Consider the following 17,079-nt stretch of genomic DNA (forward strand, 5'->3'; position numbering starts at 1 on the left):
GTCTGGGCAGTGTGGTCATGGCCTCTCAACTCTGAGGCGGGGCTTCTCCCTCCAGGCTTTCCTGTCAGGGCACCCCCTCCCCCAGCCCCTGCTCGCGTTCCTTCCCCGCCCTGCAGCTTCCCTCTGCCTCTGGCCCCTCTGCCTTCCTCCCTGCTCCTCCTCTAGCCCTGCTCCCCACCCCCACCCCCCCTCCCTGTCTTCTTCATCCCTCCTCCCTGCCTGCCCTCTTGTTTACTCCCTGCCCCATCAGACCTGCTTCTGGTGGGTTGCCTGTTTGAAGGTTCTCCCAGGACACCCCAAGCTCCTGATCAGGCTCTTCCCTCCCCATCCAGTGCCTGAGTTGTCCAGCCCTGCATCAGCAGTGAAACCGGCCCCTGCTGTCCAGAAACTACATTCTCCTGTGCGCCACTCTGTGGTCTCAGATCTCCGTCTGGGGCTGCACCATCTGAAGGCTTGGGTGGGGCTAGGGGCTCGGCTCACAGGACTAGGACGTGAGGAGAAAACGAGCTCTTTAAAGCTGTGACGTGATCATGGTGGCGATGTATCCACATTGGTTCCTGAATCGTGAACGTGAGTGTAAGATGTTAGCAATAGGGGACACTGGGTGTTGAGCATAGCAAGCTCTGTACTATGTTCACAACTTTTCTCTGAATCAACAGTTTATTTATGGCTGTGCTGGGTCTTCTTTGCTGTGTGTGCTTTTCTCTAGTTTGGGAAGCAGGGACTACTCTAATCGCAATGTGTGGTCTTATCACTGCAGTGACTTCTCTTGCTGCTGAGCACAGGCTTTAGGGCCCCCTATGTCAGTAGTTGTGGCTCTCGGGTGCTAGAACACAGGCTCAATAGCTGTAGCACAAGGGCTTAGTTGCTCCAGGGCATGTGGGATCTGCATGGACCAGGGATTGAACCCGTAACAACTGCATTGACAGATTCTTTACCAATGAGCCACCAGAGAAGCCTCCCGCCCCCCACCACCACCGTAAATTTTTTTTTTTTTTTACTTATTTGTTTTTGGCTGTGCTGGGTCTTCATTTTTTAAATTAATTAACTTATTTGGGTTTATTTAAAATTTTAAAACAAAAAGCCAGCTCCACAGCCTGGCCAGTCTTGGGAACTGAGGACTTGTAGGGTTCCCCTCGGCCCCACTTGCTCTTTACTCCTGCATGTGCTGGAGATGGATGGTGAGGGCGGCCAGATCCCACCTGCCCCTGCCCGGACCTCTATCGCCAGGCTCCCCGACACCCCTGGGCTGGTCCTCGCCCGCCAGGAGGAGCCCTGCTGCTCACCTGAGTTCCCCCGTTTAAGAATCAGTTTCCCTATACGTAAAATGGGTAGAACAGGTGCCCCACAGGATTGTCACAATTAAACCACATAGGAGGGACTTTCCTGGCAGTCCACAGATAGAGTCTGCCTGCTAATGCAGGAGTCACGGGTTGGATCCCTAGTCAGGAAGATCCCACATGCGTTGGAGCAACGAAGCCCCTGCGACACAACTACTGTCCCGCTCTGCGAAAACAGAGAAAAGCCTGTGCAGCAGCAGACTCAATGAAGCCAAATATAAATACTTAACTTTAAACACACACATACACACACACACACACACACACACACACACATCGGAGACAAAGATGTTTTTGCAAACTCCCTTTTGCCGCTTTTGGTGTTTAGCAGTGTTTCTTTTTACAATTAGCATTCGTTCTAATCCTACCTACTTAAAATACATTGGAAACCGAGGTAGGAGAGGGCGGTGCTTTGGGGCTGGATTCACAGTTTTGGGGATTGGCGGGGCGGGTTTGAGGCCTTTTTCCATTCAAGCCCTCCCGCGTTGGCATAAGCCAATGTCAATATCCACGTATCAGCTCTGAGTCAAAGAGAAGGATGATGCTAGCAGCGCCAAAACTTTTGCCGAAACCCGGGATCGAACCAGGGACCTTTAGATCTTCAGTCTAACGCTCTCCCAACTGAGCTATTTCGGCTGGATAGCAGGGGCCGTCCTCGCGTCCTGACTCCGCCCCGCTCTGTGCGGCTCGCACGCAGACGTAGCTCGGGCCGCCCATGCGAGCCGCGCATGCCTCGTAGGGTCGCGCCTGCAACTCAGCCGCAACGCCGTCTCTGTGGCGCAATCGGTTAGCGCGTTCGGCTGTTAACCGAAAGGTTGGTGGTTCGAGCCCACCCAGGGACGGGCCTTACACTTTTTGCTTACCCGGGTAAGAAGAGAGTGGGCTACCCTCTTCCTTTTGCCAAGGCTCTCCGCCCACGCCTCTGTGTTCTATTTCCGCGTGGGGTGTCGGAGTCGCGCGGCGGTGGGGCGTCCACAGAGGCGGAACGTCCCCACTCGAGTTCCGGTTTTTCCTCACCAGCCGAGCCGCTTTGGGCGACGGCCCGGGGCATCCGGAGCGCTACAGAGGACGGACCGTAGAGGTTGTCTGAAGGCCGAGGCCAACATGGCGGCGCTGGCGGGTGAGCGGGCCGGGGCGGCGGGGTCGGGGTTTAGGTCGCTCCGGGAGCCTTTACCCTCAGCCGCTCGGGCAAGCGGAGGCCGAGGGTGATGCAGGCTGCCATCTTTGGGAGGAATTCCAGGCGGGGGCAGAAGGGGCCCACATTTGGCCCGGCATCCTGCCCCTGAAATTCCCGGGAAGAGGCGGCGCTGGTGGGTACGGCCCTGACAGGGAGAAAAGTGAGGCCCAGAGAGAGGCTGGGACCCCCTGGAGGTCACGCGGCCTGGCAGGGCTGGAACGCGACCCAGGGCAGCCTGCCACCCTGGGAAGGGGTCGGTCACCCGCTGAGCAGGCGTCCTAACCCTGGCTGCTCCAGGGCCCTTTCCTCCTCCGATTAGCGATTAAGCGCCTAGGATGGATTCCCAGGATTGTAAAGAAAAGTGGGTATACTGACAGCTGTCAAGATAGTGTCTGGGAACCAGGGATCTGTTCGCAGTCCGGGTGCTTCATTAGTCATGCCTGGAATGTCAGGGTCTAGTGGCGGGTCTGCCAACTGCTGTGTCCTTGAAGGAATGGAGTGGGCATCTTCCTTTACACAGGGTTGGCAGCAGTCCCTGTGGCGTAGTTAAGAAACCACTGTCATTTCTGTTGGTGAAATGCCTGCATCCTGCTAGTACTGCTGCAGTTTGGGCTATACTAAGGAAAGGCCAAATTTTTAGTAAGACGTGGGTGACCATAAAACGGGTGTTTTTCCTTTCCGTGCAAGTTCGCCGGCCTTCTGAATCCTTACCAGCAGCCTCTTGCTAAGTCTGGACCAGAGGTTGGAATTCCCTCACCTTGGAGGTGAAGGGCATTTACTGTGCTGTGAGCTTACCCCAAACCCTAACTAAGGTCAGGTTGGGGGGCTGAGGCTGAGACAGAGGCAGCTTACACAGGAGTCTGGAGTTGCCCAGCCTCTGGGACTCCGGAACTCCCAGCCCAGGGCCTGGAGCCTCGCTGAAGTTTATGGATATGTTAATTTGACACACACCTGTCAGTCTGAGTCAAGGCCATGACAGACACTAAGGGAAGCCAGGGAGGCCATCGCATCTGAGGCAGGCAGGCACCATACAAGAACATGCGGATGTGGCAGGATCAGGAGGGCCTAGGAAGCTAGTGTAGACCCAGGCAGTTGAGCTGAAACCCACAAGAAGGGCCAAGTGCTCCAGGCAGAGAGCATGGCAAGCGCAAGGCCCTGAGGTAGGTGGGACACTGATGTGCCTGAGCAAAGGATCACTGGCCTCCAGTGTGGACTGTGTCATTGGAAACAGAGGAATGACACTGGACACTGTCTGGTGTCTGCTTCGTATTCTGAAAGATGGCTTTTTTGGCGGGGGGCTATACCTCACAGCTTGCAGACTCTTAGTTCCCTGACCAGGGATCATACCCGGGCCCCTTGCAGTGGAAGCACGGAGTCCTGACCCCTCGACCACCAGGGAAGTCCCCTGAAAGATCGCTCTGTACCAAACACTTGTTAAATGGAGTCTAGATAGACTGAGGGTGAGAGAGAGGGGGTGCTAGGTCCTGGCAGGCAAATGCCTGGCTGGACACTCCCAGCCAGTGTGGCCTCTGATGCTGCCTCAGCTCACTGCCTCCACCCTGTGGTTCTCTCTGCAGCTCTCCGCCTGCTCCACCCGATCCTTGCTGTGCGGTGAGTGCCTGCCTCAGGCTCTGATCCTGACCCTCTACCCACAGCAGTGAGGCCCTGGCCGGGAGGGGCTTAGACAGAGCCATTAGGGTGCCTCAGACTTGGGAGGGCCCTCCAGCAGCGCCAGGTTGGGGGTCGCCTGGCCTGCAGACCCATGTCTCCCTGCCCTCGTGCCCTCAACTCAGCCATTACCTGGCACTGGAAGGCTTCTGGTGCATTTGCTGAGGCAGCAGCCCTGTGCAAACCTCCTTGGGATGGGAATGCAGGTGGCTGCTAGGCCCTTGGTGCAGACAAAGCCCAGAAATCCAGCCCCAGCCCCAAGCTTTCAGGGACACAGCAGATCTCAGGGGAGGGTCTTTTTTTTTTTTTTTTAATACCCAAAACATTTTGTTTTGGGTTGCAGCTGATTAACAATGTTGTGATAGTTCCAGTGAAGAGACTCAGTCATATATATACATGTATCCATTCTCCCCCAAACCCCAGGGAGGGTCTTCTTAATGGAGGGGAGTTGGGGGCTCTGAGGACGGCGTGGATTTGGGCTGATTTTATTTTGATAGGCTTTTCCCCTAGGAATAAAATAAATAATGCAAAGCAAAGGGAAAATGGGAAAACAAGGAAAATTTCAGATGCAGAGCAGGCACTCTCTAGACCAGGGATCAGCAGATTTGTTTCCGGAAAGGGCCAGATAGTGGACATTTTCGGCTCTTTAAAAACCACCACAGCCACCAAGAAAGTGAATGGGCATGGCTGTGTGTCAGTAAAACTCAATTTACAAAAAACAGGTGGAGGGCTATATTTGGCTCCTGGTCAGTCCCCCCACGCTGGTCCCGGGGTGACCCTGTCAGCAGGCACCCTGGGCTCCCTGTCATGTGTGATCCATCTCCTGACAGCTCTGGCGTGGGTGCCGCTCTGCAGGTGCGAGGGGTCCATTCTAGCATGGCCGCTGACAGCCCGAGCAGGTAAGGCCAGCCTTTCTGGGAGCTATCCCCCCAGCCACTACCCCCCTCCCCCCCACTGGCACAGCAGTGGCCCATGGCAACCCTGGGGCCCTCCCACCACCCAGTGGGGCAATACCAGGGATCCTTGCCCTCAGAGTCCTGCCCAGCCCCCTCCTGCACATCCAGGCTGATGGCTGCACATGTCCAGACCAGGAGCTTCCTGACAAGAGTGTGTCAGCCAAACCCATTTTCCAGATAAGGAGACCAAGTCCCTGAGAGGACAAGGTCTCACTGGGACTGTAGCAAGGCATGTCCTGCCCCAGGCCTGGGCAGCAGGTGGGGGCAGAGGGGACGCCTGCCTGGCTGATGCCTCCCATGCCATGTGTCCATGCCCAGCACTCAGCCCGCCGTATCCCAGGCCAGAGCTGTGGTCCCCAAACCTGCCGCACTTCCCAGCAGCCGGGGCGAGTATGTGGTGGCCAAGCTGGACGACCTCATCAACTGGGCGCGCCGGGTGAGCCCCTCCCTGTCTCTGTCCCTCAGGGCCCTGCTGCCAAGTGGCCACAGAGTGGGCCAGGCTCCTCTGTGTGGAGACCTGAGGCTCTGATTCTCAGGATCTCTGCCCTTCCTCCTGCCACCTCCCAGAGAGAATGACCCACCTCCTTCCTGTCCTTCTGTCTTCTGTTCCTCTTTTCTCTTTTAATGTAAAGCCCATGTTTTTAACTGGAAATGGGCATGAAAACAGTAGCTCCTTCCCAGGAGGTATCCTAACTTCCACTCACCCCCCATGTTGGCCTTGGGACAGTCTGGGTATCCTCGTGCTCATCTGTGTCTCCTTAAGACACATGTCCTCTGTCCTAGGACAGGGGCTCCTTTCAGTGCCCCTAGGGCGCCCCCCTGGGGAACAGGCCCCCATTGATGGTGCTGTACAGTGTCCATGCAGTGAACACCCGTCCAGACCTGCAGCTCCAGGGTGGCCATGTCATTGTGGCCAGGCACTGTGGAGTCGGCCACTGTGGGCACTGCTCGGGTACCCTGCCATGTTGGGCTGCCCTTGCCCTCTGGATGGCCCAAGCCCTGTCACCTGAATTAGCACATCTGCAGGGCAGCAGGGACCTTGGCCAGATCCCCAGATGGACACAGACAAGCAGAGAGAACATCTGGGGTGGTGGGGGGCAGGGGGTGGTGAGAATCAGACACTACAAGTCGGAGGGAAGTCAGGGTGCGTCCAGGAGGGCTTCCTGGAGGAGTTGGCCCTTTGAGTTCAGGCACTGTTGGGAACAAGGCCCTGCAGGGGCTTAGTTGCAGGCTCTAAATCTGTGCAAGGAGTGATCACTGGGCACCCAGAGCAGCATGTGCCATGTTGGAGGCCAGATTTAGGGGAGACTCCAGTACTCTTGCCTGGAAAATCCCATGGACGGAGGAGCCTGGTAGGCTGCAGTCCATGGGGTCGCTAAGAGTCAGACACGACTGAGCGACTTCACTTTTCACTTTTCAGTTTCATGCATTGGAGAAGGAAATGGCAACCCACTCCAGTGTTCTTGCCTGGAGAATCCCAGGGACAGTGGAGCCTGGTGGGCTGCTGTCTATGGGGTCGCACAGAGTCAGACATGACTGAAGCGACTTAGCAGCAGCAGCAGGGGTTGTGTGCACTGTATCATTAAAACTATTTGCAGTTGGTTTTAGGGCTTTTCTGTTTTTGGTAACGTGGCTGCTGGGAAGCATGGACCCACTGGCCAAACTCACTTTGCCCTCCTGGCGGGCAGTCCTGGACTGGGGCAGCATGCTCAGGCTGGTGACCAGCATCCAGAATGTCTTGGGGGTCTGGAGGTCATGTAGTCACTGTGGGCTAAGGGGTCATCTTTGAAGAAAGGCTAGGCATCTGGATTTTCCTTTGTGAAATTGCCCAGTTTCTTTAAACACAGGGGGCCCCTCAGTCTGCTCACTGGCCACCTACCCTGCCCTGCAGAGCTCGCTGTGGCCCATGACCTTTGGCCTGGCCTGCTGTGCCGTGGAGATGATGCACATGGCGGCACCCCGCTATGACATGGACCGCTTTGGCGTGGTCTTCCGTGCCAGCCCGCGCCAGTCCGACGTGATGATTGTGGCTGGGACGCTCACCAACAAGATGGCCCCTGCGCTCCGCAAGGTGGGCCCAGCCCCAAGGCTCACCCTTACTCCCTGTCCCCCACCTCCCAGCCTTGAGCTGCACACAGACCCCTGTCTCTTCCAGGTCTACGACCAGATGCCGGAGCCCCGCTATGTCGTATCCATGGGGAGGTGAGTGCCCAGTGGGGCAGGGTCGGATGGCAGACGCGCCAGTGACACACTGGCCTCTCTCCTGTCTCCTTTCTGTGCTGCCTTCTCACTGGGGTCATCCAGAATGTCCCCTTCTGCCCGTGACAGTCGCGCCCCCACCCCAGCAGCCTGTCCAGTTCCTGTCTGTGTCTGCGGTAGGACCATGGGAGGGACGTCCTGCTCTGGGGGGGCTGCAGCCTTCTCCCCATCTGGCCAGCTCCTATTTCTCCACGCCGTTAAAGGCTGTGTAGTCATCTAATTTCTTGGTGGAGGTGGAATTCACATACTATAAAGTTCACCCTTTCAAAGTGGGGTTTGGCACATTTACAGTATTGTGTACCCATCATATCTATGGAAGAGGTGTGGGTTGGGGTTGGGAGAGGGGAGAGAGGTGGCCACGGTGGTGGGAAAGGCCCTCACAGCCCCGCTCCCCACCCCCAGCTGTGCCAACGGAGGTGGCTACTACCACTACTCCTACTCAGTGGTGCGGGGCTGCGACCGCATCGTTCCAGTGGACATCTACGTCCCAGGTGAGCCCCTCTGGGCGCACAGAACCCCCTCTTCCCCCACTGAGAGGGCTCACCCTGTGAAGCATGAGCAGACCCAGGGTCCCAGAAGAGTGACACCTCAGCCTTTGCCCTCGTTATCCCTGGAAGGTCTCCTCAGCTGTGTGTCTTTGACTTCACCGGGATTCAGCTTGCTCCAGTCTGCCCCCACCTCTTTGCAAGGGTCCTGGGGGGCGGGGCAGTGTGGCCTGGGTGTCAGCAGGCTGCCCATACTTGTCTCCTGGGTCCCGAGCCAGGTCACGTGGGGGTAAGGGACGTGGACAGGAGAGCTCACCTGGGCGGGGCCCTCCCGGCCTTCCCCCACCCACGTCTTGGCCTGGAGGTCCAGTCCTGGGTTCCTTCCGTCTGGCTGGCGGACCCCGAGGGTGGCCCCGCCCACCTGCCCACCCTCAAGCCCATCCCAACTGGCGTTGGGTGGAGGGGTCAGGAGCTTGAGGCACCGCTTGCACCGCTCCTCTCTAGGCTGCCCGCCTACGGCCGAGGCCCTGCTGTATGGCATTCTGCAGCTGCAGAAGAAGATCAAACGGGAAAAGAGGTTGCGGATCTGGTACCGCAGGTAGTGCTGGCGCCCGGCCGCCCTGAGCATCGTCCCTCCAAGAGGCGGTCAATAAACCCGATCAACCCTCCTTGCGTTCCCACCCAGCGTGCTCTGTGGGCCTGGGCTGGGGAGGGCGGGGCGGAGAGGGGAGCCTTGCTCTCGTGTGGGGCAAGTTGAGGCCCTGGGAGGGCGTCGAGTGAGAGAAAACAGGATGACGGTAGAGTTGGGGTGCAACCTGACTGGGTGGGAGCAGAGGGGCTGGATCTTGGGGCTGCCACCCTGTGTGGCCCTGACCTGGTTTTGCCTCTTCTGAGGACCCTAGGTGCCCACCAGCGGGCGGGCGGGAGGGGCCATCGGTGATTGATTGTCAATGTCTGCTGAGGGCGGGACGGGAGATCGGAAAATAGTGGGGAATGACCACCGGCTCCAAAAAGCCCTTGTAGCAGATTTTTTCCTTTTACCATTCTTTGGAGAGGCAGGAAAAGTAAAAGCAAACACACACTTGTGTCCCACTGCTGATGGGCCAGACCAGCATTAGCGTTTATTTCATCCCTAGGTCCTCTGGCAGAGAGGGGTAGGGAGGCTGGCGTGGGTCTGGACCAGGGCTGAGGGTTGGAGCCCTCAATTCCGGTCACAAAGGCACTGAGTAGGAGTAGGGGTTCCCGAAACCCAGGGCCCCCAGGTGGCGTGGGCAGCTGGCCCTTGGGCTCAGTGCTTGGTGACCAGGGGCGTGATCATCCGCGGGAAGGCGTAGTAGCGGCAGTTGGCTGGTGGGACCAGCTCCATGACCTGTGTGCGGATGTTATCCCGCCGGAAGCCCGCCTCCAGCAGGGCCGGCACCTGGGTCTCCTGGCCAGAGGGAGGCGCCACGTCATGGGGAGTGGCGAGCAGGGGTGACGCTCTGCAGCCCCCTCTCTGCCAGGTACCCTGGGGGCTAGGCGGGGTCTGAGGCCTGGGTGTGGGTGTCTCCAGGTGTTCAAACACCACTTCCAGGCTGTTAGGGGGTATCGCCTAGTACGTCCTTGCAGATAGAGGAAACCAAGTGGGCAAAGGCCTGAGACAAAGGTGGCCAGATCAATAAAGAGAAGCCTGGGTGCAAGAGGGCAGAGGGAGGGGTGCGGGAACTCTGGGCTGCATCCCTGTATCCCCAGGGCCTCGGGGAGCCACCAGATGTCAGCATGGAGAGACTGACCTCTCCTGATGTACAGGTGGGCACTGAGTCCACCGAGGAGATCAGCCTGTAGGGCTGGCGGAAGCCAGCGACCCTCCCCAGATCACAGCTGCCTCCCCACCCAGAGTCACTTCCCGGGAGGGGGGTGGGGCACCTCAAACATGGTGGTGATGTCTGAATACTTGGTCTTCATTAGCTCTCCCCAGGAGGTGAGGTTACAGTAGGTGAGGACACCCCCTGGCTTCAGCAGGCGGAAGGCATGGTCCTGGGGGTGGGGGTGGGGGTGAACAGTGGTCAGGAAGGGATGTGAGGGTGGGCAGAGGTGTTCCCAGCGGACCTCCCACCTCCTGGCAGGTCAGGGGAATAGTGGAAGGAGAGGTGACCCCTGCATGGACAGCAGGTGCCCCCCACAGGGCTTGCCCTCCATCCTGTGGCTGGTAGCCCACATTCCACCATCAGTGGCCCTACCCGAATGAAGTTGAACTGGTGAGTGTGCCAGGTCTCTTCCGACAGCGGGTATGTATCGTACAGGATCCCTGTGTGGGAGGATGGAAGTCACATGGTTGGGGAGGCAGCCTCACCAGGCAGGGCTGCCAGTGGGAGCCTTGGGGAGGCCCCAAGTGCCATGGCCACTTATACGCATCATGTCTCTTCCGTCCTTGAGGTATATGCGCACCTGCATGCAGGCTCCTGGACATGCATCCGTCCGTGCCTGCCTCTTGGCTCTATGCCCCAGTGAAACATCAAGGCTTCAAAAGCAGGCAGAGGGGCTGGCAGGCCCTGCAGAGCAACACCCCCCAGCTCCCAGAGCCCCTCACCATCAAAGTGACTGTCTGGCAGGGTGGGTGCCACCTCCTCCCACAGGCCTTTCAAGGGAACCACCTTGGGGCAGAGGAGAAAAAGAAGGCTAGGTCAGAGGGGGCCCAGAACTCCATCTGTTACGAGGGAGGGGGCAGGGCCTTCACCCTGAAGACAGGGGCCAAGGGCAGAGAAAGGCACCTTGTGTGGCTGCTGCAGGGCCCAATCCTGGAGCCGCTGGAAGACGCCCTCGTTGCACTCAATAATCCAGTGCTCCTCGATGGGAGCCTCCTGCACCTTTGTGGCTGCGATGGCCATGCCGAAGCCCACTTCTAGCACCCGGCCCCCTAGGCAGACAGAGAGCCCAGGTGTTACCCGCAGGGTGGGGCTGGTGAGGCTACCTGGAGGAGGGGGCACGGCTTTGGTGGGGATAAACATTTGCCACAAGGACCGGGCGGCACAGCATAGCAGAGGTGGGACAGAACACAGCAGCTCTGAGAGGGAACAGCGTGGGCCCGGGCCAGTAGCCAGGGAGGGTGGCCTGCCAGGGAGGCCATGGACAACGACTACTGGGCTGGCCAGGCCAGGGAGCAGGGCAGACCCTGGACCTTGAGCCCTGGCCCAGGCTGTTTACTCTGAGGGTGCTTATCTGAGGATTTGGGCAGTCCCCAGCCCCGCAACAGTGAAGTCAACAAAGGACAAGGAAGAACCAGGATTCGAGGCCCAGGCCTGGAAGAGACGGGGGCGGGGATTGATCCCCTTTGGGTCAAAGACGGAAGCAGAGAGAAATACCCTAACCAGGCAGGGACGCTGGCTGTGCACATTTGGTAGATGGGGACACAGAGGCCCAGAGGTGGCACGCACAGCCTCTGGGGTCGTAGGGATCTCTCAGCACCCCACGGGCTCTGACACCTGGTGCAGGGCCACCTCCAACAGCTGTCTCCTGGCCTTAGCTTTCCCGGAGCTATTCTTAGCTGAGGCGGGCCTCCCGCGACTCCTAGGCAAAAGTCCCCACGTGGGCTTGGGCAGCACCTCGCCAGGCTGCTATTCCCCGTCCTCGGCCTCGCGCGGGGTTGGGGGGGAGGGGCGCTGAGTTCCGCGTCTGAGGACCCATCCCCCGATTCACCCCTATCCCCGAGTCGGGGAGTCAGTGCTCCTGGAGAGGGCGTTCCTGGTACTCAAGGCGCCCGGAGCGCCCCCAGGACAACACCGCGGCCCTTGCGAGCGGCCCTACATTCCGGGCGAGGAAAGAAGGCGCACAGAGACTCCGCCGCGTCGCCGGAGAGCGGGTTGGCCTCGGTCGGCCCCGCTCGCCGGGCCGGGCTACCTCTGGAGGCGGCGGCGGCCGCCAGCGCGTGCATGTAGGGGGTCTCCCAGCGCTCCATCACCGGCTTGCCCAGGATCTGCAGGTGCGTGTCCGACGCGTCGTAGGCCGCGGGCGCAGCCCGCCATGCGGGGCTGCAGTTCTCGCCGGGCGCGAAGATTGGGGTCGCGGCGGGTGCGCTCATGCTGAGGGATAGACCGCGCACCCTGCAAGCTCCGGAGTGGCAGGGCCCCGTCCCTGCAGGGCCTCGTCCCTGCAGGGCCTTCTGGGCAGGGGGCGGGGTGGGGCGGGGCGGATGGTGGGCGGGACGGACGGCCCAGGGCACGGGGCGCGAGCTCTTTGCGCGGAGGCACGAGCGGCCTCTAGCTGCCGTAGTGGAAAAGGCGGCCCTCGGTGGGTCCCGGATCCCCGCGACGGTCCCTCCTCCCGAAGCCCAGGCATTGGAGCCCTCGGGGTCCTCACCTTGTCGCTTTCCTGCCTCAGTTTCCTCATCTGTCACCACCGACCGCATCAACATACCCCTCCTTGCTGGAGTGTGAAGGTCTAAGGATTTTCCAGACAGGGTTGGACATGCTTTAGTATTTACAATTACTCATCCTTCAGAAGTGTTGCAGCGGCTTATTTTATCCTCATCATTTTTATCTTATTTATTAAATTTTTAGTTTTGGGCGTGCCACATGTCTTATGGGATCTTATTTCCCTGACCAAGGATTAAAACTGGGATGCGCAGTGAAAGTGCCACCAAGTCCCAACCACAGGACCACCAGGGAGTTCCCTTATCCCTCCTCACTTTACAGGTGGGGAAACTAATGCTCCACAGGCAAAGCTGGCAACCTCATGGCTGTGAGTGCAGGGGTGCGGGGACCCAGAACAAACCCTGACCACCCTTCCTGAGCTCAGATGACTCCCCCACGCCACCTGAGACCCCAGAGGCCTGATGAGCAGCTCAGGGCACAGAGGCCTCCAGTGCTGGGCCTGAAACACCCACCCCAGCAGTCAGGAGTTGCCAGATCCTCCTCCCCAGGACAGTGGGCAGGACAGCCCACCCCTGCTGTCTCGCCCCAGGGCAGCCTGGGAGTCAGCTATGTCCTCTGTCTGCCATGCTGGGACCCGGCCCCAAGTGGAGCTGGGATGTCCTCCAGGCTGTTCCTTTTCCTGTCTGTCTGCACACAGGGGCCCCCGGGTGTGAGTCTGGAACACTCCATCCCTGCCAAACCTTTTGCACATCCCAGTGAACATGTGGGAAAACTGAGGCCCAGAGAGGCTGAGGTCTGAACAAAGATCCATACAGCCAAAGCTATGGTTTTCCCAGTAGTCAAGTACAGTTGTGAGTTGAACCATAAAGAAGGCTGAGTGCGGAAGAACTGATGCTTTTGAACTATAGTGCTAGAGAAGTCTCTTGAGAGTCCTTTGAATTGCAATAAGATCAAACCAGTTAATCCTAAAGGAAATCAATCCTGAATATTCATTGGAAGGGCTAATGCTGAAGCTCCCATACTTTGGCCACCAAAGAGCTGACTCATTGGAAAAAAATCCTGATGCTGGGAAAGATTGAAGGCAAGAGAAGAGAGCGACAGAGAATGAGACTGTTAGATAACATCATTGACTCAATGGACATGAATCTGAGCAAACTGTGGGAAATGAGGACAGGGAGCCTGGCATGATGCAATCCATGGGGTCACAGAGAGTCAGACATGACAGCAAATGAACAACAACAAGCCACGCCCTTCTGTGTCCACCTCTGGATGGCTGTTAACAGCCCTGACCTGGCTCCAGACTCCTCCCCACAGTCCCTGCCCACCCCCTGCAGAGCTCCTGTGTCCCTCCTGCCCCCAGTCCTTTGCACACACTCTTTCCTCTGCCTGGACAGCTTCTCCTCTCTCCTGGCCTGGTTGCCTTCTCTTTCTGCTTCATGGCTACAGCCACACCTCCCCTGGGAGGCAACCCCCTTCCAGGCTGAGTACAGCCCATTTGAAGCTGTTTTATCTCTGGTACCTCTCTTTGGTATTTTACTCACTGAAGGTATTTCTTTAAGGTGGTATTGTCTGTCTGACCCACCTGGTACACAGAAAGTGCTTGATTAAATCTTGGGTTACTTCGGTTCTCATGTGGTCTGGATGGAAGAGACTCTCAGGAAGAGGCACGGTAAATAGATGTCCCAGGCATCAGGCACCAGGCACTAGGGCTCAGCTCACACTGCTTTTTGTCTCATGTGAGTTCATATTGTCTGGTTATGGCTGTGCTGGGCACTGTGGTGGGGGCTTTGCAGGCATGCACCCCAGTATCCTTAAGCCACCCTTGTACACAGGAGGCATTAATGTCACCCAATTCAAGCGATGCCCCAGAATGCCCAGCCAGAAACAAGGGAAGGCAGGCTGTATTCATTAGCTATTGTTGTTGTTGTTCAGTCAAAGTCATGTCTGATTCTCTGACCCCATGGACTGTAGTCCGCCAGGCTCCTCTGTCCATGGAATTTTCCAGGCAAGAACACTGGAGTGGGTTTCCATTTCCATCTCCAAGGGATCATCCAGACCCAGGAATCGAACCCACATCTCCTGCATTGGCAGGTGTGTTCTTTACCACTGAGCTTCCAGAGAAGCCCTCTTTGCTATCGCTATATAACAGATTGCCCCAAATGTAGCTGCTTAAAGCAACCCAGTTTAGCATCTTTCTGTGGGTTAGATTCAGATGCAGCTCAGCAGGTCCTCTGCTTCACAGCCTGTGGCATGGCTGTAATTGAGAGGCTGCCCAGGGCTGGGAGACTCATCTGAAACCCAGCTGGGGATGTGTCCTCTTCCAGGGTTGCTCACTGGCAGTTGGCTGCATTCAGTTCCTGGCCGCGTGGGTCTTCCTGAATTTTCACCTTGGCTTCTAGCAAGACGGAAGTCAAAACTGTTTACAGTCTGGTCACAAAAGGACATCCCCACACCCTGGCCATGTCCTATTGGTTAGAAGCCAGGTGCACAAGGGTAGGGACCCCAGGAGCCCATGAAGTAGGGGTCATTCTCAGAAGCTGCTGCCCACTACAGACCCTAAGAGGAAGTCATGGTGGCAGAGGAAGGGAGTGAAATGGTACTGTCACCTGCAGCTTTGCTGCCAGGAGATATGGAACCTCCCATGTCTGTCTGGTCAAGCTGCCACCTACCAGTGGTTGCCGGCAAACAGCCGGGACTCCATCCCCAAGAGTGGCTGAGAGCATGGCACAACCTGGCTGGTAAGTCAGCACAGGGCTCTCTGTTCCAGCCTCGGCGGCTGGTGTCCTCTTCTCTCAGTGGAGTGACCACTCTTTCCCCGCTGATGTCTTCAAATAAATGACACATGGTGGTTCCTTGTGTCCACTTTTCTCAAGAGAGCCTAGCATGCATGCCCTGTTATCTGCATTTCGCAGACTTGGACTCAGAGAAAGAAGGTGACCTTCTCGGACACAGTGAATCAGTGGCAGAGAGGATGGGAACAGGGGTGTACCTGACTCCAGAATGCAGTCTTCAAAGATGTTTTAAAAGAAAGAAAATATTTATTTTCTGATTAGAAAGGTGACACCGTTGATCAAAACATTCCAACTTATAGAGTTGGCAAACTCTGGCCTGTGGGTCACATCCCCTTTCTGTGGTTTTGTTAGAGGCTCGATAGATAAAGAATCTGCCTGCCAGTGCAGGAGACACAGGAGATGCAGGTTCAATCCCTGATGGGTAAGATACTCTAGAGAAGGGAATGGCAACCCACTCCAGTATTCTTGCCTGGGAATTCCCATGGACAGAGGAGCCTGGTGGGGTACAGTCTATGGGATCGAAAAGAGTCGAACACAACTGAGTGACTAAGCACAAAAGGATGTATGTGAGCTAAAAATGTTTTTTTTACATCTTTAAATGGTTGAACGAAAATCAAAAGTATTTTGAGACACACGGAAATTATATGACAGTCACATTGGTGTGTCTGTAAATAAAGTTGATAGTCACAGCTATTTGTTTCCATATGAACTCTGATGCTTTCCGATTATAGCAGCACAGAGTCATTGCCACGGAGCTTCAGAGCCAAAAACATTTACTGTGTGGCCCTGAAGAGAAAGCTTCCCAAGCCCCCTTCCAGAGCAGCCCGAAGCTCCTTCCTGGAAAATGAAAGTCATCCAGTTATTCAGCACATATCAAGTTCCTCACCCCAGGGGTCCTGCCCTGGCCCCACCCAGAGCTCAAAGCATATTGAGGGATGGACAAGAAATAAATAATAAGTGCATGTCACCTGGCAGCTATGACAAAACAAAATCCCCATGACCCCTGCCCCCTGTCCAGGTCTCTCCTCTACCAGGCAATGTCCATGCCATATATTTTCTCTGTACACAATGTTACGTATAGTTTTTAAATTAAAAGGGTCCAATGGGCTTCCCACGTGGCACTAGTGGTAAAGAACCCACTTGCCAATGCAGGAGACATAAGAGACTTGGGTTTGATCCCTGAGTTGGGTAGATTCCCTAAAGGAGGACATGGCAACCCACTCCAGTATTCTTGCCTGGAGAATCTCATGGACAGAGGAGTCTGGTGGGCTACAGTCCATGGGGTCTTGCACAGAGTCGGACAACTGAGCAACTTAGGACACACAAAAGGCATTTGTACACCCATGTTCATAGCAGTATTATGCACAATAACCAAAGGGTAGAAATTACCCAAGTGTCTGTCAATGGGTGATGAATAAACAGTATGTGGTCCTTCCACACACGGGGGACTATCGCTCAGCCATGAAAAGGGGTGAAGCACTGACACTCACTACCACATGGATGGACCTTGAGGACATGATGCTCAGTGAGACAAGCCAGACACAGAAGGACACACACTGTTTGATTTCACTCACAGGAGGTCCCTAGAAGTGTCAGATCCAGAGACAGGAAGTAAATGATGGGGCCAGGGACTGGGGGAGGGGATGGGGAGTCAGTGTTTCATGGGGACAGAGTTTCAGTTCGGGAAGATGAGAAAGTCGGGAGATGATAGGGGGTGGGGGTGGGGGCTGCATGACAGTGTGAATGTGTTTAATGCCACTGAGCTCTGTACTGATACATGGTTACAATGGTAACTTGTATATTTTACTGCAATTGAGAAAAGGGCAAAACTGTATTCTGTGTTTTGGGTATGCCTGAACCAACCCATGTTAGGAGTTACATTCAGCAAAGTGTGGACATACCTGTTTTTGATTCACTGTTCACCCTGGGGTGGGGAGAAGGAAATGAATGGGGAGGAGGGAAAAGCAAGCTGTCAAGTTCATCTCTTTAAAAAGATCTGAAGCAAAAGTTACAAAAATGCTAAAATGTGTTGGTTTCAGTGACAGGTACATGG

The 17,079-nt window shown here is 56.5% G+C and overlaps 2 protein-coding genes and 2 non-coding genes across 5 annotated transcripts; 2 read left to right on the forward strand and 2 right to left on the reverse strand.

Annotated features, from left to right (window-relative positions):
• Positions 1-1,903: 1,903 nt before the first annotated feature.
• TRNAF-GAA (transfer RNA phenylalanine (anticodon GAA)) lies at positions 1,904-1,976 on the reverse strand. The gene has a single exon. It is a non-coding gene; the product is annotated as a tRNA-Phe (tRNA).
• Positions 1,977-2,072: 96 nt separating this feature from the next.
• Positions 2,073-8,553, forward strand: NDUFS7 (NADH:ubiquinone oxidoreductase core subunit S7). The gene is made up of 9 exons (XM_061423337.1): positions 2,073-2,207; positions 2,361-2,460; positions 4,095-4,128; positions 5,016-5,084; positions 5,460-5,577; positions 7,033-7,212; positions 7,297-7,343; positions 7,803-7,891; positions 8,390-8,553. Exons 2-9 carry the CDS (start codon positions 2,445-2,447, stop codon positions 8,485-8,487), a joined length of 651 nt encoding a protein of 216 aa, XP_061279321.1. The 5' UTR covers positions 2,073-2,207; positions 2,361-2,444; the 3' UTR covers positions 8,488-8,553.
• On the forward strand, positions 2,109-2,182 carry TRNAN-GUU (transfer RNA asparagine (anticodon GUU)). The gene has a single exon. It is a non-coding gene; the product is annotated as a tRNA-Asn (tRNA).
• A 414-nt stretch (positions 8,554-8,967) lies between the features above and the next one.
• GAMT (guanidinoacetate N-methyltransferase) lies at positions 8,968-12,000 on the reverse strand. Of its 2 annotated transcripts, none has more exons than XM_061423335.1 (6): positions 11,762-12,000; positions 10,636-10,781; positions 10,455-10,518; positions 10,105-10,172; positions 9,791-9,901; positions 8,968-9,314 (listed from the first exon to the last, which is right to left on the reverse strand). In XM_061423335.1, the coding sequence occupies exons 1-6, from the start codon at positions 11,940-11,942 to the stop codon at positions 9,174-9,176; spliced, it is 711 nt and encodes a 236-aa protein (XP_061279319.1). In that variant the 5' UTR covers positions 11,943-12,000; the 3' UTR covers positions 8,968-9,173. The 2 variants fall into 2 exon arrangements, with proteins under 2 accessions (XP_061279319.1, XP_061279320.1); XM_061423336.1 differs by lacking the exon at positions 8,968-9,314 and adding an exon at positions 9,324-9,519.
• Between the last annotated feature and the right edge of the window lie 5,079 nt (positions 12,001-17,079).

This window comes from Bos javanicus, chromosome 7 (genome assembly GCF_032452875.1).
Source record: "Bos javanicus breed banteng chromosome 7, ARS-OSU_banteng_1.0, whole genome shotgun sequence".
Lineage (NCBI taxonomy): Eukaryota > Metazoa > Chordata > Mammalia > Artiodactyla > Bovidae > Bos > Bos javanicus.